The sequence below is a fragment of the Mandrillus leucophaeus genome, unplaced genomic scaffold (genome assembly GCF_000951045.1).
Source record: "Mandrillus leucophaeus isolate KB7577 unplaced genomic scaffold, Mleu.le_1.0 Scaffold93, whole genome shotgun sequence".
NCBI lineage: Eukaryota > Metazoa > Chordata > Mammalia > Primates > Cercopithecidae > Mandrillus > Mandrillus leucophaeus.
The window spans coordinates 2,115,897-2,140,042 of NW_012110141.1; the positions used below are offsets into that span (position 1 = coordinate 2,115,897).

A 24,146-nucleotide genomic window follows, 5' to 3' on the forward strand; every position below is an offset into this window, starting at 1 on the left:
ATCCAGCTAGAAAATATGTAAGTGAAGGATCATTTCTTTTTTCTGCCTCTTGGAACATTGTTTCAAGATTTTCAGAGAAACTCAGTCAATAGCTTAGTGCTGGGTTAGTGTGCTGGGATTGCATGTGTCTGTATCTCATATTCCAAATCTGCATAATTAACTGCATTGGAAATTGACAGAGAAAATGTGAGCTGGCTGAGAGAATTTCTGGGATGGAATGTTCAGAAATAAATTTGTAGAACCTTATGAAAGTAAAAACAAGATATGCAGAATGTTGTAGGAAAGGTGGAGGATTCTTCCTGGAACTTTATTGTGCAAGAAATAACCTAAGGTCCTGATGAGTTAAACTATCCTTCTGTGTCCCCAAAATATACAGCCACCTACCCACTCGAACATCCATACACAAACACACACAAGCACACACACACACATACGCACATGCATTTTATCCCTCATTGGCACTTTCAGCCCCTTGCCTAGGACTGTTGATATTCATGAACCTACTTAAAGACCTGAAAATAATTATAAGCTCCAAAATGAAGACATCCGCAGCACCAACATGATTAACTGCTTAATTGAATATGTATAAAATACCACATGTTGTCACTTTATTCTTAAATTTAATATTCAAGAAATCACCATAACACTTTAGAATAATTTGTAGGATATATTATCTTCTTTTGAAAGGTTTCCAGAGTGTGCATGAGTAATATCATTGCCAGTAGTTAATTAAATGAGTGACTTGTAGCCTCATCATTTCAAAAGCAAAATTATACAAATTCTCTCAGGTTCTTTTGGGGCAAAAAGTAGACTTTTATGTGAGATGTGGATGTATTTTAATATTTTTAGTGTGACATGGGATGGGGCCTCACACACACACATTCACAGAGTTTACCACCACCAAATGCTTTTGCACAGGGCACACAATTGGAAAAAATAAAATATGCCATTCAAAGTTGTGTCTTCAACAGCTCAAAGATGGTGAAAGGCTTTCAGGGCCACTCTTCATCTTCATCGTGTGACCATATCTGAAGGGTGTAGTCCACCTCCTGCTACACCATAAATGTCCTTAGGGGATTTGAGGACAGTAGGTTCTACTCTGCCTGAATTCAGGTGAAGCCAATGGTGAGCTGCTGCATCCAGTTGCACAGGATGTGCACTGTGTAAGGGCACCACATACCAAGGGGGCATTATTCCCATTGCAAACACCCTGCATTTGAGTATTTATTATGACAGCGCTTTCGCAGATGGCATCAAAGTGTTCTGAGAAACTCAGTGTGCTACAATACTTTTTAATAGCCATAAATTATTGGGTCTTGAAGAAGGGATATCTTTAGCACAAAAGGCACAGCTTGGGCTTCAGCCCTGGTCTGACAAAGAGAGAGGTATTCCTCCTGCTCCATTGTCTTTACTTCCCTCCTGTGTTGGCTGTGGGATTTTGACCTAAAGGGACTGCTCACCAGCCCCCTCCCCCACCACAAGACTCTGCCCCTGAAGCAGTTCCAAGCTCAGAAGCCCTGGAGTCTTCCATTCACTTCTCTACTAGCCCTTTGCCCTTCTGCCACCAGCAGGCTTGCTTGTTCTCTGGCAGTTAGTCCTTGAAGTAAAAGCTCCCTGCCCTTCTTAGTAGAAAGTTTCTCCTAACCTAAGCACGGAATAGAACCACACAGACAAACATGGTCCTTGCCTTAGTCTCCAGAGAAGGGGGAGGGTCAGTTAAGTGGCCTTCTCATCTCCCTGGAGAGTCTCTGCTTCTCCAGTTGATCTCAGGAACTGCCTGTTCTCACCAACCTATTTTGGTCTCTGTCTCCCAGAGACGACTAGGCCCTCTGAGAGAGGATCGGTCTCAGTGCAGGTAGCACTGGGTGGTTGATCCTGAATGCAAACAGCTGCTGTTCCCATCTCCTTCCTCTTCCCCTACAACCTTCCCTGGGTCTGAACCCCAGAACAAGACTGCTCAGGGGAACAGAGCACACGTCACTCAGATACCAAACCGACTTGTTGTCAGCCACATTCACTAACCATGCCTCCAGCTGTCCCCACTAGGCTAGTCCCAGAGTGGACGCTAAGGCAGGGCTGCCCCTCCCTGCTGAGTTCAGAGCTTAGTGTAAGTTAGGATCTGGAGGAGGAGTTATCTCTGCTTCCAAGGCATCCCCTTCCAACATCTCCTTTCTCAAGGCTCTTTGGACAAGGCATCTTGCTGGGAATCCTTGATGTGAGTTAAGAGCATTTAACATACTCCTTCTGCCTTGCTCTTCAAAAGTGTTCAGTGGGAGTAAATTCCCTAGAACTCCACCATTATCATAGTCATATAAAGAAAATATTGGTTGGTAAATCTTAGCCAGCATTTCCCATGTGTGCTGAATGAAACCATCAACCCCACAAGGTGCTCTGTGTAAATGTGAGAAATGTATACTCTACTCTTTGTGAAGTTTTACTACGAAATGAGCATTTGGTTTTGAAACATCCCACCAAAGTAGAGAGGCCACTTTTACTATAGTCTCTTACCTTTTCATAATAAATTTATAGCACTGGACTTGGTGAATTAACATAAAAGGTTATTAACCTTTTCAGCCAACCCTTTGTATGTAATTCCATTGGGAAATTCATCCACCATCATTTAATTTATCTTAAGCTTTCTGGTTTGGTTTTGTTTTTTCAAACAGGGTCTTGCTGCTGCCCAGGCTGGAGTACAGTGGCATGATTATAGCTAACTGCACCCTTGAACCCAGACCACCCTGGGCTCAAGCGATCCTCCCATCTCAGCCTCCCAAGTAGATGAGACTACATGTGCACACCACCACACCTGGCTAATTTTTGTACTTTTTCCTTTTTTGAGCCAGGAGTTTTGCCCAGGGTGGTCTCAAACTCCTGGACTCAAGCTATCCCCCATCTTTGGCCTCCCAAAGTGTTGGGATTATAGGTGTGAACATGCTGTAATCTCCCTGCTTATCTCAAACTTTCAATCATCCCATGTATTTGCTTCCACTGGTATTTTAAGACCAAGTTCTGGAATCTAAATCATCTTTATACTAATGTAGGAGGAGTCCATGTTCTGATGGGCCCCATGACGTTTGCATGAAATGAGCAAGTGTCTTTAAGCACTTACCTTCAAGAAGCTTACGAATTAGAGAGAGAGTTAGGTGTCCCAGCATCTAACGCAATATCCTGTGCTGAGTGTCTAACTCCTGGGGTTTGCAGTGGCAGTACAAAGAGAGGACTGGCTAGATAAACCTGGAAAGTAAGGAAGTGCTCTGAGTCCAGGAGGGGATGGATGAAGAGTGTACTGGTGTCTTTCATTTGCCTTCAAGACCTCCACTCTATCTCTTTCTCTCTGCTCCCCGTCCTGCAGACTGAACTACAGGGACTATCAAGAGACTCCCTCTTCCCTCCAGATTTTAGTTGGGCTTTGGCAATTGGGAGCACTGCAGTTACTAGAAAGAAAGAGGAGAATGCAGGCAGGGATTTCTTTCTCTCTCTATAGGATTTCCGTAGGCTGGCAACATGATTCTTCTGAAGGTCAAGGTTCCTGCCAGGTAGCCCTCTCCACACAGATCTGTCCCTGGATTTCAGTAATGAATCTAGGAGTAGGATGCTGGTAGCCCTGATGTTACTTGCCCTCTCCACTAGCCACACCTGTGTAAACAGTTCCTGTATTAAACTCTCAAATTACTCAGTTTTGAGTGTGCCATCAATTCTGTTGGGGCCCTCACTGATACAAGGAGTATCCCTACCTAAGTGGATGATGTGTGCAAAGAACTGAAGCAGCATCATATTGAAAAGGGAAATTTTCAATATTCCCTTTCCTCATAACTATGTGTCATTGAACTGAAGTGTTTCTTTAAAAGACAACATTAGAGCAGAATTAGTATGGCATGACCTTTCCTTATGCTTCCTGATAAAATTAAACACAAACCTGAGTGACCAAAGAAAACCCTGGGAAGATAAGTGCAGTCTTGAAGAGGTTCCTTTCAGGTGGGGTAGCTGCCTCTGCATCCCTTGATATATGCTTGTCTTCTCGGAACCAGACAGAGAGAGCAGCCTGTGACCTGATTTGGCTTCATAGGAAACAGCAGTGTGCGTCATCCATTGGGTCACAGATCAGAGTTACATGATGAAATGAAACAGGTGGAATGTGGTGTTCAATCCATTGTATTCTGAACCCATCATGGACAGCTGACACTCACATTCCCAAAGGGAACCCAAAGGTTTGCATGTCGCCCTGCTCAGGGCATCTCCACCTGGAATCTGTAGAGTTTTGGCCCTGAGAGATACTAATCTATTGTCCAAAAAGCAGGAACTCCCTAAAGAGAGCCAAAAATAAGAACCATATACAGGACTGATGAATTCTTTTCTGTGATATTGGTGGACAGGTTAGCTGGAGAAAAGGAAGGGGAAATGTTCATAGCACACAAAATGTCAACAGCATCTCTTAGTTTAAAAAAAAAAAAAACAGGAAAGGTTTTGAGTTCTATTCACGTAAATAAAAGACACTAAGAATCTTGGGAAATGCCCAGGCTAATTAATTATAGTTGCTGCAGCTAGCGTGCACAGACTTGCCTTCTGCCATCAGAGGCATAGTTATGGGGGATCTTCCAAGTTCCTCCACAGCCCTGGTGGCATTGGTGGGTTCTGGCTTCTTCTCTGAGCCAGGTGGTGGTGTCTCTTCATTTAGTCCCATTTATTCTTCAGTGTTGCAAATATCTGAAACCTGTTATTAAAGAGTTTGAGCAATATCCCACTAGGTTTTCAATATGGACTATTGATGAAGAAACAGTAACTGGAATAGCAGGAGTCTGAGATAATATTGCAAGACAAAAGTACATACAATTTCTTTTTTGTGGCTCTTTTGCATTCTATAATTTGGTGGCCTTGGACTATAGCTGTTTGTCGCTGTAGAAATAAACTACAGCTTGTCTAGTGCCTTTCTGATGGATAATAGCTTGCTTCTGATTTAGTTCTATTTCTCTTTCACATATAGTGTGGTAGTAAACATCCTTGAGCCTCATCTTCTTGTGCACGTGGGTTCAAGTTTCTCTAGGAAAGATACCAGAGTGGGGCTTGCTGGATTATGATCAAGTCTACTAGGAATTCTCAAACAACTCTGAGTATAAAGTGAGTGTACCAACTTATAATCTTGTGTTGTTTTTTTTTTTTTCTTTTCTGTTTTCTCATGACACTTCACCAACATTTGGTATTATTAGATTTTTTCTTTTTTTTTTTCTTTTTTTTTTTGAGATGGAGTCTCACTCTGTCACCCAGGCCGGAGTGCAATGGCACAATCTTGGCTCACTGCAATCTCTGCCTCCCGGGTTCATGCTGTTCTCCTGCCTCAGCTTCCCGAATAGCTGGGACTACAGGTGCCCGCCACCACGCCTGGCTAATTTTTTTTTTTTTTGTATTTTTAGTAGAGACAGGGTTTCACCCTGTCAGCCAGGATGGTCTCGATCTCCTGACCTTGTGAGCCACCCGCTTTGGCATCCCAAAGTGCTGGGATTACATGCAAGAGCCACTGTGCCCTGGCCTCTTTTTTTTTTTTTTTTTTTTTCTTGAGACAGAGTCTCACTTTGTTACCCAGGCTGGAGTACAATGGTGCAATCTCGACTCACTGCAGCCTCCACCTCCGGGGTTCAAGTGATTCTCCTGCCTCAACCTCCCAAGTATCTGGGATTACAGGTGCCCACCACCACGCCTGGCTAATTTTTTGTATTTTTAGGAGAAACAGGGTTTTGCCATCTTGGTCAGGCTGGTTTTGAACTCCTGAACTCGGGTGATCTACCCTCCTCGGCCTCCCGAAGTGCTGTGATTACAGGCATGAGCCACTGTGCCAAGCCTCTTTTTTTTTTATTTGGCTAACGTGATGCATGTGACATGATACCTGGCTGTTATTTTAATTTTCATTTCCCTGATTTACTATGTATTTTCATATTGGCCAATCAGTCTTCCTCCTTTGTGACTTGCTTAGGTCATCTGAGTTTTTCTTATCAGTTTGTAGGACCTCTTCATTTAGATTAGCCATTAATCCTTCCATTTTATGCATTGCAACTATCTTCTCTCAATCTATGGCTTACTTTGTTTTTTGAGTGTCTTTGACAAATGGAAATTTTATAATTTTTAATGTGATTACATTTATCAATCTTTTTCTTATATTTAGACCCAACTTTTAGAATATTCTGGCCATTCTTTATCCCCGCCTCATAGAACACGGGACAGACAGTGAAGTCCCTGTGGCCTTGCTGAAACAGCATCCAATATGAAACACCATAGCAAGGAACAGGTGTTTGCTTTGGGAACACTGATAATGCCATTGTATTTCAATGGATACCCATGCCTCATAGAATTACTGTTACTCATAGAGTAGTGAAGCAGCATTATACAAATACTAGTCTTCTCTGTTCTTTCTTCTTCTTTTAGAGCAAGTATCCATTTATAGTTGCTGTATATTCATTTAATGTACAGTGCCTAGATGTGTCCTTTCCCTTGTGTCTTATGACATAGATTCAATAAGATTTCATAATACTAAGAAAACATGCCAATTGGACATAGAAAAGAGAACAAACAAAAATAGTTTAAGAAACATAAAAAGCTTTGTTTTACAGAAATGCTTTATCTTGTGGGTTGGAGCTGTCATGTCAGCGATTACCACTTTTAGTTTATAGGAGTGAATGAACTGATTTTACATCTTCCAAAAGACTTCAATAAGAGGTCTGTATAACCTGGAAAATATAAAACAAAACAAAACAAAAAGATAAGAAGATGATTCATGTCTTGCTAGCCTGGGAACAACTCATGGAAGCCTGAAGGGTAGCTGACAATTGTCTCTTAACTATCTCTCAACTTAGCTGGAGCACTTGAGACTTAAAATTCCCCAGCCCTAGACCCTTGGCAATTTATTTTCTTTGAAAATAACCAGAGCCAGGAACAGCTTACATTAAAGTGCTCAAGCATCAAGGTTGTAAATACAGACACTTGTTAATTTCCCAGATGTAGGGGTCCAGATTATTTAACAGTTGAAGAGAGTGTGGTAGTTTCAATTTTACTATTTTTCTCTTGGATCTTTGGTCAATTTCCTAAAGCCAAGTTTTTGTTTTGTTTTGTTTTGTTTCTTTCCAGTAAAGTCAGGATTTTCAGAAATCTGCCTGCCAATGTTGCCTAACAAAATTTAAGATCTAACTGGAAAGAGTCCTTTTCCCCATGACACCTACCTAAAATGAAAGTGGAGAAGCTTCTAGGTAAAGCGGCAAAAAGGCCCATGGGGTTGGGGTCCACCTTTATATGTTTTATAATTGGTCAAACGCTAGAAGTTTAGAGATACTATGAGACATGCAGTTATCTTTTGCTTTTTCTTTTAAATATTCTTTAAATGATATATTTAGTTCCCTTTGGGTTAAGTGAAAGGTCCAGTACTAAGAGCAGTGACAATATTGCAACTCTGTAGGCCATTTTGCAAAATTATATACTATCCCATTTGAACCTTACAACCTCTCTGATAAGACAGGCAAGGAAGGAGTTATTTAATATGTGGATTTTGAGGTTTAGACCAGGCTGAAATAATGGAGGCCCCAGGATTGAATAGCCCTTTGCTAAAATTTATATATATGGTTGAAAAACTTTTGTAGTTCCCTTATTGTGATAGCCTCATGTTTTATGTTTATCCTATTAATACCTGAAAGTGTGAGTTGTTCCATCCAAAAAAAATGGGTTTAAGAGTAGATTTTAAGATTGCTATTAGAAAACCAGGTTTAGCTGAACTCTGCCTCATTCATATATGAACCAGGTAAGCTTTCTTAAACAGACTTTTAAAGTACAAACTCATATAAGCCTTTTACCATAGAGCAGCCCCAGCCAGCAGTGCTAGACATCAAAGAAGGGATCTGGGAGTGAACTCGTCAATGTGAAAATATTGAAGAGCTAACTTGAGGGCCGTTGTGTTAAATGTCTGTTAGACATTAACCAGTATATCCAGGATGCTATTAAACTCCATCTTCAGTAGTTTGTTTCTTGGGATTATGTAAACATTGCTAATTCAAACATGCACTTAGTCATAACCACTGCAGAGAGCTTTTTGTTTTAAATAAACTTTTAATTGAATTATAATAGACATACAGAAAAGGCACAACTCATAAATGTTTACTTCAAGAAATTTTCCACTAAATGAACATACCTTGTAACTACCATCTGGATCAAGAAACAGAATAGCACCTGAGGCTTCCTTGTTCCCCATTCTGATCACTTATTCTCTCTCCTCCTGAGAGGTAACCACTATTCTGACTTTTCCCATCAATGATGAGTTTTGTCTATTTTTGAATGATACATAAATGAAATCATACAGTTTATATTCCTCTGGGTCTGGCTTATTTTACTCAATGTTATGAGCATGACATTCATTCTTATTGTTTCATCTAATGGCAGGCAGTTCATTTTTGTTTTCCTAAGGTACTCCTTTGTGTGAATATACCACATTGAATAAATACACCACAATTGGTAATAATTTGCATCCCTTCAACAGTACATTAGGGCTCCACATCTTTACCAGCACTTAGCAATACCACTCTTTCCAGCTACTCTTGTGGATACATAGTAATATTTCACTGTGGTTTTAATTTGCATTTCTCTGATCTCTAGTGATGTTGAGCATCTTTTCATATGCTAATTGTTATTTGAATATGTTCTTTTGTAAAGTGCCTGTTCAAAACTTTTGCCTATTTTTTAAGGTTATCTATCTGCCTTAAAAAAAAAAAAGAAAAGAAAAAAAGAAAAAAAAAAACCTTGTTTAAAAGAGTTTTTTAAAATATAAACTGCATGTAAGTCCTTTGTTAGATATATATGACACAAATATCTTTTTCTAATCTGTGTATTTGAGGGTCTTAAAAGGAGTCTGAGAGTTCAGGGTGTAGAAAATAGTACCATGGGCCCTTCTTGGCTCTCAAGAAAGTGGACATTTGAAGACAGAGGAAAGGAAGAGAGACCTGGATCTTGTGCTCTTTAAATCTGTCACAACTTTCTTGAAAGAGGATTCCAAGAGCAGCTGGATATGCCTCATGCACTTGATATGATCAGCCTGTGTTTATTTGGCTACTTTCTTGCAAGGTAAACAAAGAATCATCAATATATGATATTCCGGTCGACTCTTATCATACATAATGATATAGTGCTTTGGGTTAATAAATATTTGAATACCTACTATGGGCAAGCACTGGCCAGGACACTGAAGGCGCAAAGGTGGATATGTCAGCACCCCTATGCTTAGTGAGCTTTCAGGGCACTTTTAAGGTACTTTTGTATTTACTATCCTGTTTGATCACATAAGGGTAGCGTGACCATCAGAATGGTAAGATAAAAATAATGTGTCCTTTTGCTCCTCAAACCTTTGATGATCATTTAGTCACTGCTCCTCATTCTGTAAGATCTGTCTTTCTAAGATATGCCTTTGCCACATCCTAATAGCCCCACTAATTAATACCTGGAGAAATTATCTTTTCTCAAAATGACTAATTTAGATAAAACATGCAGAAATGACTTAATTATATTTTAAAGAAAACTTCAAGGAGAAAAGACCATAAAATAGATTTACTTAGTCCCCTGCTATTTAAAAACCCTTTTAACAACTCCTTAAATAATATTTATTAGTCAACTGAAATCATATAGCATTTATTGAGGACAAGTCTGGAGAGACACTGTTTTATTCTAGACATTGAAGGAGCCATGAAGACATATAAGATGCAGTTCCTGCCCTCATAGAAGTTCTAGCACATTGGTGGTGGTGATAGTGTTTGTGTGTGGAGGGAAAGTGTTCAGTCAGCACACAGCATGTGCAAGGACAATGTGAACATAAAGACCTATACCACGGAAGCTCCACAGCGGGAAGGGTCACGTGGATTGATTTCAGTGATGAGGAAAGGACTAGATTCATTAAGATAGTGTAGCTGCTACTATAAAACTATCCCCAAGATGTATAACCACTCAAACACATAAAAAGGTGTTTTCAATCTCCTAAAGTTAAAAACAGGTGTTCCTGATTCATAGTTGACTCTGTACCAGATGGTGATTCAGAGATCTAGGTCCTCCCCTCTCGTGGGTCAGCTATCTTCAACATAAGGCTTTTAAGGTTGCTGGGTTTGTCCACATCAGGCTGGCAGAAGGAGAAGGAATGTGGAAAATGAAAAGATCTTATAGCCAGATCTGAAAGAGGGGTTCCCTTGGCTAGAACTTGAGTTTCATTGGCTAGAACTCAGTCACATGACCACAGCTAATTTCAAGGGAGGTTGAGAACTACAGTCCACCTGTGTGTCCGAAAAGATGAGATGGATTTTTGACCACCTAGGAGTCTTTGCCACAGGCTTTGTTATGGTTTGGAAGTTTTTGTCACTTGCAATATTCATGCTGGAACTTCATTCCTTTCAAAAGTCAGGTGTTGCCAATGTGATAGTATTCACAGAGAGGGCCTTTAAGAGATGATCAGGCCAGGACGGCTCCTTCCTCATTAATGGCATTAAGACCCTTATAAAAAAGCCTTTACACAGAATTAGGCTAGCTTTTCCTGCTGCCTTTGCCACGTGCAGCAAGAAGGCCTCACCACACCAGATGCTGGTGCCTTGATCTTGGACTTCCCAACCTCTAGAACTGTGGGAAATAAATTTCTATTTTTTATAAATTATCTAGTACAAGCAATCCCATTATAAGAGCACAAAATGAAATAACAGGCTTTATGCTGGAAAAGCATTTAAGGTAGGTCTTCAGGCAACTTGAAGTATTCTGACAGAGGTGAGAAAGAAGGATTAATCCAGGAAAAATGAATAGCATATAAAAGGACTGGGCAATATACAGCAACAAAACTTAAGGGTATATTTGGAAAATAGGAAATCATTCATCTTGTTAGCAGCGTCGAACACATAAGGAAGTGTGGGAGAAACTGTTGGAAAGCTAGGTTGAGACAATTTCCAACCTAAGTCACATTTTAGGAGGTTTTAAAATTTAGACTAAAGAGTTATATCCAGCATAGTTTTCAGGCTCATTCTCACTTGCAGGAAAAATGTGGCCCAGGTTACTTTTCTTTTTTTCCCTTCACACTCTGGCCTTTCCTAGGAAGTGAGTTCTCATGTTTATCTCCCCCACACAATGGCAAGCAGTTGGGGAGAATGGTTCAGCCCCTCAGCATGGGCAACTTCGTTTTCAGCTTTTATACTAGAGGATTTCAGAGATTCCAGGGGCCTCCTGCCAAAAACCTGTCTAACGCATGGTATCTGCTGAATGCTGTGTTTGGGATGAATCCCAAGTTCAGGAGAGGGAGGAGAGAGGGAAATTCCTTTTTGACCCTAGGACACAATTAACTCATACCCAGCATCCTGGAATTTGATTACCCATATTGTTATTTTGGCTTGGATAGCTGAAACTGTGGCTCATAGTTATAAAAGTATCCGGTCCTTTAAAATCCAGCCACAGCCTTCAGCTTGATGACCTCCTGAGAGTGACTAATTCGAAAGGGTGGGAGCTGGGGAAATCCTTTTCCCTCCCTTCAGACCTGCCAACTTGGCTTTGAACCTACAAGAATGTTTTGGTCAGAGAACATACATCCCCACACCCTGTACCCTCACTCTCACCCTCACCTCTGCCCCATGTTGCGCATTTTATTTGTCATCCATATGCATTCATCTTGGTTGAATTAACTTTGACCCAGGCTTGACTATGTGCTGTCCCAGAAGGCTTCTGTGTGACTTATTCTCTCTTCCTTGAGCTTCTGACGATGAAATTAATGTTATTCTGACCTTCCATAGTCTTCTGACCATGAAAATAATGTTATTATAAAGGTAAATGAAAATTTACCTTTGCTGTACAGTTTGCGGATGGTTTCTTTCATTGTTCCTACCAGGATGTAAGCATGATTCTGTATCTTTCTTAAACCATTGAAAAAGAGAGAAGACAGAATATTTGAAATAACAGCTGACCACCTGAAAAGTGCTTTTCAATACAAACTGGAAGAGGCAGCACACAATTTTTCAGTCCTGAGCACATTCATTGTATTTGGGGTTTGTGAAAAGCGAGGTGTTCACCTTCCCATGGCAAGAGTTTCTAGATGTTTTTTTCCTTTAGCTGGCCGCAAAGCCAACCTAAAGGAATCATTACTATGTGGTGTATTTTATCCTGTGTTTGTCTTTCTTCCTCTTCTTTCTCAAGACCCTCATTGATCCCACTCTATGGTCATCCCCTGCACTCACAGCCTTTAAATAACTAAATCTTGCTGTTGGTAGGCATTTGGTGTTTTTCTCTTTCAGTTGCTAGCATGTGGGGAAGATGAAACTCTTCAGGCCAATGTCTGTGGTATCAGCTCATTCCCTAGCCTGCTTTGAGATCTACATCCCTCATGAAGCACTAAGACATTTGAAGAGACAGGATGGTGTAATGGAATGGAACATGAGGAGAACTAAGCAGATCTGGGTCCCATTTCTAGCACTGCCCCTTACCTCTGTGAGACTTTGAACAAAAACTTGACTTCTCTGAGCCTGAAACTTGACAGCATTGATAAGTTTTGGCTGTTTTTGAATTTTATCTAAGTGGAACAATACAGTGTATATACCTTTGTTACTGACTTCTTTTACTTAATACAGATGCTCTTTAACTTAAGATGATATTGCATCCTGATAAACCCATCTTAAATCAAAAATATCATTAAGTCAAAAATGCATTTAATGCTGGCAACACAGCACACAGTCTCTGATGTATGATGGTTCAACTTAAGAGTTTTTGACTTTATGATGGTGCAAAAGCGATAGTCATTCAGTAGAAACCACAACCCCACCATAAGTCATAGGAGCTCCTCAACTTACGATGGGATTGTATCTGGATAAACCAATCATAAAGGGGAAAAATTGTAAGTCAAGCCATCATAATCCAGATCCTGTCTGGGTTGTATTTATGAGAGTCATTCAAATTGTTGCATGTGGCCATAGTTTGCACAATAGGATTTATAGTATTACATTGTATATCACAAATTATTTGTCCATTCTACTTTGATGGACATTAGAATTGTTTCAATTATTACAAATTGTGATTCTATGATCATTCTTGTAAAATCTTATATATACACCCGGTTGAGCAACATTGCACACTGTGTTCCCCAGGAAGCAACTCTGAGAGATATTTGCTTTCAGAAAGTTTATTCCTTTCTGCCTTCATGATCAAAGTTGCATTCAAGATCAAAACTTACGGGGGAGTGAGAAAGGAGGATTGAACACAGAGAAGTTGGATTGAAATGCAGTCACAACAAAGACCTCAGCCAACCTGTGGGGAGCTCTGGAGCTGAAATGGCCCTCTAGAGTTGTGCAAAATTGGGGCAAGGAGGCCAGGTCTTTATACAACCCTTTATACCAGTCACTGAATGTGGATTAACCCAGGCATGAGAACATGATTTGGGGTGAGACATCTCTCTTTGGCAAAGAATAGGGGCCACATCTGCGAGCTGTCAGCAATCAGCATTCCTAGTAGCTGGTAGGATGCATATTTTCATCCTAAGATGTCTAAAGTGTGTGTGTATGTGTGTGTGCACGCGTGTGTCCATTGGGGAGCAGGTGGGTGGGTGTGGTCGGGGTAAATCTGAGCAGCACATCACAGTGTCTGCTACATGTCATTAGTAATTTCTAGGAGTTGAATTTCTGGTTCATAGAATATGGGTAAGTTCATCTTTAGTAGATACTGTTAAACAATGTTGCAAAGTGTTTGTGCCCAAATACCCTCTTAATTTAGATTCTCATATCCCCACGTGGACTCTTTCCAAAAAGATAAAGAAAAATGTATAGAAGTGAAACAAATGTAAAAAATATTCTGTATATTAACTTAATATTTTCTATATGGTGGAGAAAGCAAAATTGAGAACCATTGAAATGGGTTATTTATTATTTTCTAACTTATGACTTGATATCCTGAAATCTGTCAACACTACCCAGATTGTTCTGAAATCTAGCTATGGAATTAGTAGATCCTAAAGACTTCCCCTACTATGCTGAGAAAAAACTGAAAATGAGGTATATGAATCGACTTTTCTCAAATTTTGTTTTTCAGAGTGGCCAAATCAATGAAGGTCCCTGTATATGAGACCCCAGCTGGATGGAGATTCTTCTCAAATCTGATGGACTCAGGACGGTGCAATCTGTGTGGGGAAGAGAGCTTTGGCACTGGTAGGCTTTGTTGGGTTGATGTTACTGGGGAGGGTGGCTGCAGCCTTTTGTGATCTCAGTTTGGAGACCTGTGAACTTTCTGTGAATTACACAGGAACAGTTAAATAGAGGCAAAAAAGTCAGAAAAACCTAGTAGAGTATGTGTTGTGATATGCTTACCTCTTTTGTCCATTTTGTTTCTTCTTTTTAGAAATTTCTCTTTCTTTAAAAATTTATATTATGGAAATCTTTAAAGTGTATAAGAGTAGAGAGAATATTGCATTGAATCCCCATGTTCCTGTCACTTCCATTTCAACTGTCATAAACTTGTGGTCAGTCTTCCTTTATCTCTACCCTCATCCACAGGGGAATGTTCCTCCCTGATTATTGTGAAGCAATCCTCTGTAGCTTATTGTTTTATCCATAAGTATTTCAAGATGAATCTTTAAATATAAGGGCTCTTGTTCAGAAAAAAACACATAACCACAGTACCATTATCACACCTAAAATATTAAAAACATTTTCTTTTTTTACATACTTTAAATATGTCATCCAGTTGTTTTCTGGCTTGTGTCATTTCCAAGAAGTTGGATTTAATTTTTATATTTATTCCTCTGTATGTAAAATACCCCAAAATCTCCTGCCTTTGGCTGACTTCAATTTTTTTTAATCTTTGATTTTCAAAGGTCTTATTATATTAATGATATGTCTAGGGGTGTATGCATGTATGTGTTTAACTCCGTGTGGGGTTCTCTTGAATTCTTGGCTCTGTCGTTTGTTGTTGTTCATTAATTTTAGGAAATGCTCAACTATTATTTTTTCAAATATTTCTCCTTCCCCATTCTTCATCTCTTGTCCTTCTGAGGCTCCAATTACACATGTGTTAGATAATTTGTGATGATAAATGAGCTCTTACCTTCATTTATTTCTCCCCTTTTTTCTTCTTGTGTTTCAGTTTAGATCATCTCTATTGGAACACCTTTTAGTTCACTGATTCTTTCCTTAGCTGTGTCTAATCTGCTGATGAGCCTGTTGAAGGAAATCTTCATCTCTGCTGCTGTTTTTTTTTTTTTTTTAGCATTTATCTTTGACTCTTTTAAAATATTTTTCAGCTCTCTGAAATTCCCCATCTGTTTATGTAATTGTTTATCTTTTTCATTAGCTCATTTAACATATTAGATATGGTTATTTTAAACACCCTGTCTGATAGTTCCAATCTCTGGTTCTTCTCTGACTTTGATTCAGTTGATTGCTTTATCTCTTGACAACGGTTAGGGTTTTCCTGCTTTTTGTAGATCTCCTAATTTTTTACTGAATGCTGAACAATATGTGGATAAGAACAGTAGATATTCAGGTCAATTGTATTTATGCCTAGAAATGGGTACAACTCTTTTTTGGGGCAATTAGTGTGGAAGGTTAAGTTAACCTAGTCAAGCGGTGAACTGGATTTGGGTTTTACTGTTTCTGTTTTAACCTTCAGTGAACCACAGGTTTCAAATTCCCCCAGCAGTGGCATATTTTTACTGGGTGCTGAAACTGGGGAAGGGTACGGGAGAGGTTTTTAAGTGGTCCTGTTTCACCCTTAGTTTTCAGTAGCGACTGCAAGTCTGTGACACAAAATAGAGTTCTATCTCCAGGCTCTTAAACCTTCCCTGGTAGCACTGACCTCTGACTAGTGTTGGTGCAGGATTCTGAGCACAAGATTTCATACCCTCTCCCCAGAGGCAGAAGGGTTCTTACTTTTGCCCGTCTCTCAGAGACAATAGATCTTTTTCTGGACCTGGGGATGAGAAGGTTTTCAGCGTGTACACCTAGGAGCGTAAAGCGTTTGTTTCATTTGAGAGAAGGGTTTTGAGGAGCGGAAGGGCTTCATGCTTGTCTCCCAGCGGCAGCTGATCATTGCTTGCATACTTGTACCACCACGTTTCCCTCTTTGTTCCTAATTTTTTGTGAGGACCCAGTGGAGATCTGTGGAAAATAACTTGAAAATGTGCCCCTTGTACCTGGGACCCCAAATGATTTTAAAGTAACGTGAGAGCCTATACTAGGCCTTTAAGAATTTTTTAAACTCTTACATGATTTCTTATTATCTGTTTTTTATGGCAGCCTCCTCTTTCTCCTGTGCTTTGCCAAAGCTGAGAGAGCTTTCAGGATCTGTCTCTCCTTGGAGTGGCTTCTCTTTGGAATTCACTTGACTGTCTTGTTATCTCAGATCTCTGAGTTCAAGAAAACTTATCATGTTTGAGATTTCCTGGTCTTTTACCATTGCTAGGATGGGAATAGCTTTCTCTTACTGATTTCCATATCCTAAAGAGAAGTACACAAGTGGAACTCCGAAAGTAATTTCTTAATAATTTCCTCTATCTTCATTTTCCCCCTTCCCGTTAACAGTTTGTTCTATTTGGATCTAAAATATCTTACATTGTAATTGGCTGATATGTCTCTTAAGTCTCTTTTAATCTACATTTCTCTTCTTTACATTTTGCCCTTATTATTTATTCATTGAAGAAACTGGGTCATATTTCCTGTAGAGCTTTAAAATTGCCTTAATTTTGATGCTGCTGTCCTAATTTTCCTTTCTAATTTGCTTAATGTTTGTATGAAGAGAAGCTATTGATTAATATGGTTTTTCTCTGGTTTGCAACTTCCTTAGTTGCAATTATAGTAATTATTAATATAATTATCATATTAATTGTAGTGGATTTTTTCCAAAAATTCTATATTCTCTTGGAATTTTAAAATATACAGTCATATAATCTATGGATAAAATATTTTTCTTGTTTTTCCCCTAATATCTACAACCCTTCCCCTCTCCCTCTCCCTCTGTCTCTCTTTTTCTTTCCTCAGGTGTACATGTGAATGTTTGTCACACAGGCAAACTCGTGTCACAGGTGTTAGTTGTACAGATTATTTCATCACCCGGAAATTAAGCCCAGTACCCAATAGTTGTCTTTTCTGCTCCTCTCGCTCCTCCCACCCTCCTCCTCAAGTAGATCCCAGTGTCTGTTGTTTCCTTCTTTGTGTTCATCAGTTCTCATCATTTAGCTCCCACTTATAAGTGAGGACATACATACACCCTTTATTTCATATTCTTATCTTATTTCAGTAGCTATCATCTTCAAAATAATAAGTAATAAAGTTAATTTTAGTGGCAATGGATTTAGTATTAATATTTTACCATCTGTTTTGATGATTGCTTTTTAATATTGGTAAAATCTTTATCATGTTTATATAGACTATTGTTCCCATTCCTATTTACTTAGAGGCTTATTAGAAATGACTGCTGGATTTATCAGGTACCTTGTCAGAATCTAGTGATATATTAATATGTTTTTTCTTTTTTGTTATATGAATATAATGAAATATCATAATTGATTTCCTGGTATAAACTCATACTTGAATTTCTGAGAATAAGTCCTATGGGTCCTGCTTAAACAGATTATAACAAATTCACTCTAAATGATCATAATGAGTATTTCAAGTCATGTTGGGCTTCATGAAGGAATTTTTCCTGGGATGTTTTCTCTTCTTACACGAATCAGTTGGACCCTGCCAACACTACAATTAATAGTACATGAGAGATGTCACACATTTTTGTTTCCTGGGACAAAAAGAGACCATATCAAGCTTTCTCAGGTACTACTGTCTAAATTCAGGATATGCAGATGGTAGCTGTGCTCTGGACAGCCAAAACTAGTATACCCTTTTTCTGCTGGGGCCCTAACAAATAGAGTGATTTCCTTCCTCTTTGGTATGCTTAGACCAGTGACTGTAACTCAAAAAATTAGAAATTATATATCGTATACAATAATTCTGTCACTAGTTAGTAAAACAAATCTAGAAACTGGAATGAAAAATGGTAAGTACAGGTTATCCCTTTTCTCTGTCTTTATAAGCATTTATTAAGTGTTTATAATATATTATAGACTTTTAGTTTCCAATTAAAGAGATAAACATTCCATGTGTAAGCCATGTTACGCTTTTAGTAATAAATATTTGCCTATTTCAATTCAATAAACATTTATTCAGTGCTGACACAGTACCAGGCATTGTGTTGGACGGTGTGTAGAATACAAAATGCTCAGCACCACACCCTTCCGAATTTCTGAGCACTTTAGGGCATATAAGAAAGGTGCACTTGGAAGTCCAAGCAGGGAGGATCACTTGAGCCCAGGAGTTTAGGACCAGCCTGGGCAACGAAGTTAAGACCCCATCTCTACAGAAAATAAAAAAATTAGCCAGGGGGTGGCATGTACATGTAGTCCTAGCTACTTGGGAAGCTGAGGCAGAAGAATCTCTTGAACCCAGGAGTTCCAGGCTGCAGTGAGCTATGATGAGCCATGCCATTCCAGTCTGAGTGACACAGCAAGACACTGTCTAAAATGAAAGAAAGAGAGAGAGAGAGAGAGAGAGAGATGCATAGATGATTGCTCTACAAAGCAGAAACTTTGAAGCACCGCAGTTGAGGAGTAGAAAGTGTGCTATGGGAGAGGACAAAAGGAGAAAGTGCTTTGGGGCTGGAGATTTGAAGCACACTTTATGAGAGATGGAAGTTAAATGAGTGCTTACAGAAGGATTGGGGCAGTGGATGTACACATAGAGAAGAAAGAGCAAGGTCTTGCCAGGGAGTGATGTCCAGGGAGGAAAGATCCAGGGAGGATCTTTCATGCAGTAAAGATCCTGTTTTTGAAATGTTCATGTGTGCATGTAAATATGCGTACATGCATGTATGGGTATAGCAGGTTGCATGGAAAAATGTATTTATTGTAGGTCTTAGTCAAAAAAGTCTAAATTTAAAGACTGATTCTATAGCAGAGGTCAGCAAACTTTTCTCATAAAGGGCCAGATAGCAAATATTTTAGGCTTTGGGGGCCAAGAGGCCCCCAGATTGTGAGACAAAGGTCTCCATCACAATTACTCAAATCTGTCATTGTAGCACAAAAGCAATTATAGGCAGTACATAAGCAAATGAGCAAGGCTGTGTTTGAATAAAACGTTAATTACAAAAAATTAAGTCTGGATTTGGCCAATGGGCTGTAGTTTGCTGACCTTTGATGTATAGCGTAGGGTAGAGAAGGAAGTTTCAAAAAGTAGTATTGGAAATACAGGTGAGGGGGCAATTCTTGAAGCCCTTTGCCTGTGCATCTTGGATGCTGGGACGTGAGTCAACCGGAAATAGGATGCCACATTCTGCATGGTGGGAGGTCTGCTTACAGACACGGCAGCAAGCTTTGTTTTTAGACAGCTATGCCGATTGCAACACATAGGCTGGGCTTGAAGGTAGTTTTAAAAGTCTCTCAATTTATAGTTATCTATCATTTTCCTTTAAAGGAGCACAAGAGAGTTTTCAGTGTATAAGGCTTTAAAATACTGCCTTCTCTGCCATTCTGCAGGTTAAAGTGACTTTAGGCTGCTTTGACAGACAAGATAAAGCCCCCAAGCCCAGGACACGGTTAAGTGACGCACTCGTGCCCATGGAGCTTGGAAAAGTTCTCCGCTTGAATTAAATTACAGTGGAACATGTCGGGTGTGGTGGTTCATGCTTGTAATCGCAACACTTTGGGAGGCAGAGGTGGGCAGATCACTTGTGGTCAGGAGTTTGAGACAGCCTGGCCAACATGATGAAACCCCGTCTCTCCTAAAAATACAAAAATTAGCCGGGTGTGGTGGCAGACGCCTGTAATCCCAGCTACTTGGGAATCTGAGGCAGGAGAATCACTTGAACCTGGGAGGCAGAGGTTGCAGTGAGCTGAGATTGCACCACTGCACTCCAGCCTGGGAGACAGAGTGAGACTATGGCAAAAAAAAAAAAAAAAAAGAAAAAAAAGAAAAAAAATTATAATGGAACTAAAAGACAAGTCCCTTGCCCTAAAGTGTATGCCACTTTCCACTGTGCTAATTAGTCTCTCCCATGAAAACAATGACTAATTCTCTCTCTCCCGCACTCAGTAGTAAATGCCCCATCGAAGGTCTGAAGGAGTTAGGCCACCCAGCCTTGGAAAGAGAAAGTAGCTTTATTCTGCTCTTGCACTGAGCTTCCTTACTGCACTGAGCTGGCTGTGGCAGGATCACAAGGGAAGATTATTAAAAATGCAGATTTTCCACCCCACCCCTACTTTGAATCCCTGGCAGTGTGGAGCCTGAGAACCTGCATTTTAAATACGGATCCTCAAGTAATTCCCATGTGCAGTCAGGAATAGAAAACATTGCTTAAGGGAAAACCAGTAGTTTTGCTTTTCACGAGAATGAGTAGCAAGAATGTGCTGAGATGCCACACCAGGTTTGGACGTGGCAGTACAAAGGCACAGGAATGTCAGGCTGATGACCCATATTCGAGACCCTTGCCTACTATTTATAGACAAGCTGTGTGGCCTCTCTGACTCTTATTCACAACCTGTAAAAGTCAGCTGATCATAGGCGCTCTCCATCTTGGGATACGGTTTTCAGAATTAAATGGGCTAACTACAGGAGGAGAGATGGAAGATTCTAGCCTCGGTACAGGGGGGGAACTTCTAAAATTGATCCAAGCTTTCTCAACTGAAGGCTTTTTTCCAGCATGCCTGGGTCATGGAACTGAGTACCAACCAGAAATGTGTAGTTTCATGCCAAGAAAGCTTCAAAATACAGATCTGCCTCAGGCTGAGAATGCTAAGCTTTTGCCCAAGGATAGATTCAAAAGAAGAAAGATATATCCTGAGTGAAAATTTCCCTTGCCAGCATCTTCAGCTCTCAGAATTTGCCAAGGTCATAAGCTGGTGACAGGTGTCAGTGCTGGGACTTCTCTCCCTTGGAAAGCTCCAGGTCCTGGAAAATAAGAAGCCTGCATTTCTTGCTCTATTGAAAAACCAAGGTCACTTAAGAAGCCAAGTCATATTTTGTGCTGGGACCAGGTATGCACCCACTTCCTGGGAAGGGTCTCAGAAAACTGCTTTACAAGGGAAAAGGAGACTGTTTTGTCAATCCTCAGACTTAAATAGAAGAAGATTGTTCATCTAAATGGCATTCTGGCTACTCCTCTAAAGTTCCAAATTTGAAGAAATCTGGGCTTGTTCCCATACACAAAAACATACTGTGTTAAAACAGTAACATTAAGATCTGATAAAACAAAAACTTTGAAGTTTTGGGGGGAATTTGTTGAAAATGTTCTATTGGTTTCCATCATTATCATTAGTTTTCTAAGAAGTCATACCAATTTGGGAACATATAAATTGTCACAGCCCAGAGCTGTGTTAATACTTACAGGTAATACTGAAGAATTGTTCTCTTTGTGAATGCCTGGAAGATCTCCAAGCCTGGCTACCATCTTCAGTATTATTATTATTATTACTTTGGAGATGGAGTCTTGCTCTGTTGCCCAGGCTGGAGTGCAGTGGCACTATCTCGGCTCACTGCAACCTCTGCCTCTTGGGTTTAGGCGATTTTCATGCCTCAGCCTCCCAAGTAGCAGGACCACAGGCGTGTGCCATCACCCCTTGGATAATTTTTGTGTTTTTAGTAGAGACAGGATTTTGCCATGTTGGCCAGGGTGGTCTAAAACTGCTGGCCTCAAGTGATCCACCCACCTTGGCCTCCCAAAGTGCTGGGATTGCAGGCATTAACCACCATGCCGGCCACTATTGTTTTTGACTATGTATTCTTGAAAAACTAATGTCAATAGTCATACAAATTTGCCAACAAAAATCAAGTGATGTAACAATGTTTATTATTTCCAAGTAAGTACTTTGTTGAATCTTTCACAAAAATAATAGTGTTTTTTTGATAAGCACTTAGTATGTACCTCTTGTATGTATTCATCTCTTTCTAGAAATTTGGAATTGAATCCAGAGCTCCTGGCATTAGCGTGAGTTGTCCATACTTGCCACACCAAATTTTTCCACTGTGAACTCTGAGTACAGCCTGGTGCTCTTGAGGTTGACTGTTTTCATATGTGCACAATTTCTAGCACAAGATGAGGCCCCGAGTATATGTGTATTCTGTGTCGCAAGGACTCCTGAGTATCTTTCCAGTCTTCTGAGGTTTGCTGGATGCTTCCATGCATGGATTCCATGCCAATATTGTAAATGCCCTGAAGACAGGGCCCATGTCTATCTTGTTCAGCTCTATTTGTTTGATAAATGTTCGGCCCTAAGTAAATGGTTGTAGGATGGGTGGATAGAAGGATGAACGGTAGAAGGGAAGGAAGGCTGGAAAGATGAATGGAAGGTAGGTGGGTGGAAGGAAGAAACAAAGAATTTTCATTTTGTCATTTCTTCCTTGCATTACTAGTAGTTATCTTTTTGTCATCCTTAAATGGATGTGTTTCTGAAGATCTGGGTGTTTGGGTATCCCAAGATTTGGGAAGGTTTATAAAACAAAATCGCACAAATATAGACTATTTGGAAAGGGATGGGGAGAAATGTTATGAATGATAAAACTAGAATTATATAAAATATAATTTTTAAATATTCTCAATCATTATAATCGTCAGTACAAACTAATAGCTAACAACATGCTTCTAGGAAGATCTCCCTTCCTGAAACTAGTGTTAATAAACAGATTTTAAAGTATTTATAATTTGTTGTATTAACTTGTTTATTTCTTATGCATGTGGTTGTTGACAATAACAGAAATAGCCATGTTCAACAGTGGGCTAGGTTCCAGCTTTAGTGATCTTTTGTATGCACCAAATTCTTACTGACTTTAGCATAGTCACTTTGTGCTTTATTGTCTTATGGTTTATGTTATTATTCTCCAGTTACTTTGTGAATGAACATTTTATTTCCCGTGAGAGTTGTAGAGTTTGTAACATGTTTAGGGCCACACCTCTTTCTTCATTTATATTTCACATATGAATGATGTATATCCTAACTGAAGATTGGGTTCACAGTAGTGCTGTTGCACAAACACTGAATAAGTTTAACTGTCTCTTATTTATACAATTATTACATTTACTATTTTATGTCTTCAAAAGGTAAAATATAGGAAAACTTTAGTCCATTGCCTGTCTGGATGGTTATTCCCTATACATTTGTCTATTTTTGCATCTGCCAACTCTAGTCTCTAGGAGGGAGAAAGAGGCCATATAGCCATGCATTTCAGATTACTGAGGTCCTACTGCACTTCTTTTTCTTGTTTGTGGCCAGTGTGTATAAATTTGGCTGGGTTGCAGATGTGGGTTTAAGAGGCCATGATGACAGCATTATCAGTGCTAGATGAGCAGTTTCTCTGTGGGGCTATTTGAAACAGTCTGAGTGCATGTATGCAGTTCAATCTAGGCTGGGCCAGAGCACAGAGGTGCTATGATTGACATCCCCATGAGCCTTCTTATAAAGCCAGAAAATTGAAACTCCCTTCTGGATCTTCTGTAAATAATCAACACCTGTGCCGGGAAACAGACCTCTCACTTAGCATTGGAAGAATGTCTCCATTACCTGAGATCCCTTTCTTGGAGTCTCAATGGTCCCAGTTCCATTGATCCTTCTATTAATCCTCCAAGCTGATGAAAAGTGGTAAGAGGGAGTGTTGTGTGACACCTAATTGTGGAGCAGAAACAAAGGAGTGGGGCTTCTGAGACCACATCTGTACTGACCAGAGTATCCTGGGACTGACTGGGACATCATGGCCTCTGGTCAGAGACTGAAGACTTCCAAACCGACTAAGGGGTTCTTTTCCCAGTGTCTAGTAAGGGATTTTTAACAAGGAGAACTGTCCCTTGGGATTTAGATACAATCCCTAAAGTTGTGCTTTGAGGCTTCCCAATCTGCATTCTAGGAGACTACTAGTTACTAGGTGGCCCCACTGAGAACACAGTATAGTGACTGTAGAAGTGACAGGTCTTCAACCTTAAAAGCCACTGGCGAGATTTTTGGTTCAGTGTATGACCTGTCAAGGAATAATTCTTAAACGGGGTATGGTGGTTTGTGCCTATGTGGGAGGCTAAGGCAGGAGGATTGCCTGAGGCCAGGAGTTCAAGGCCAGCTTGGACAACATAGCAAGACCCTGTCTCTTTAAAAAAAA

The 24,146-nt window shown here is 39.9% G+C and overlaps 1 protein-coding gene across 1 annotated transcript in view; it reads left to right on the forward strand.

Annotated features, from left to right (window-relative positions):
• PGM5 (phosphoglucomutase 5) overlaps nucleotides 1-24,146 on the forward strand; it is a 172,621-nt gene that overhangs the window by 85,763 nt on the left and 62,712 nt on the right. Inside the window, exon 8 of the mRNA XM_011970194.1 lies at nucleotides 14,056-14,171. Coding sequence (XP_011825584.1) covers nucleotides 14,056-14,171 — 116 coding nt within the window. The remainder of the gene's footprint in view (nucleotides 1-14,055; nucleotides 14,172-24,146) is intronic.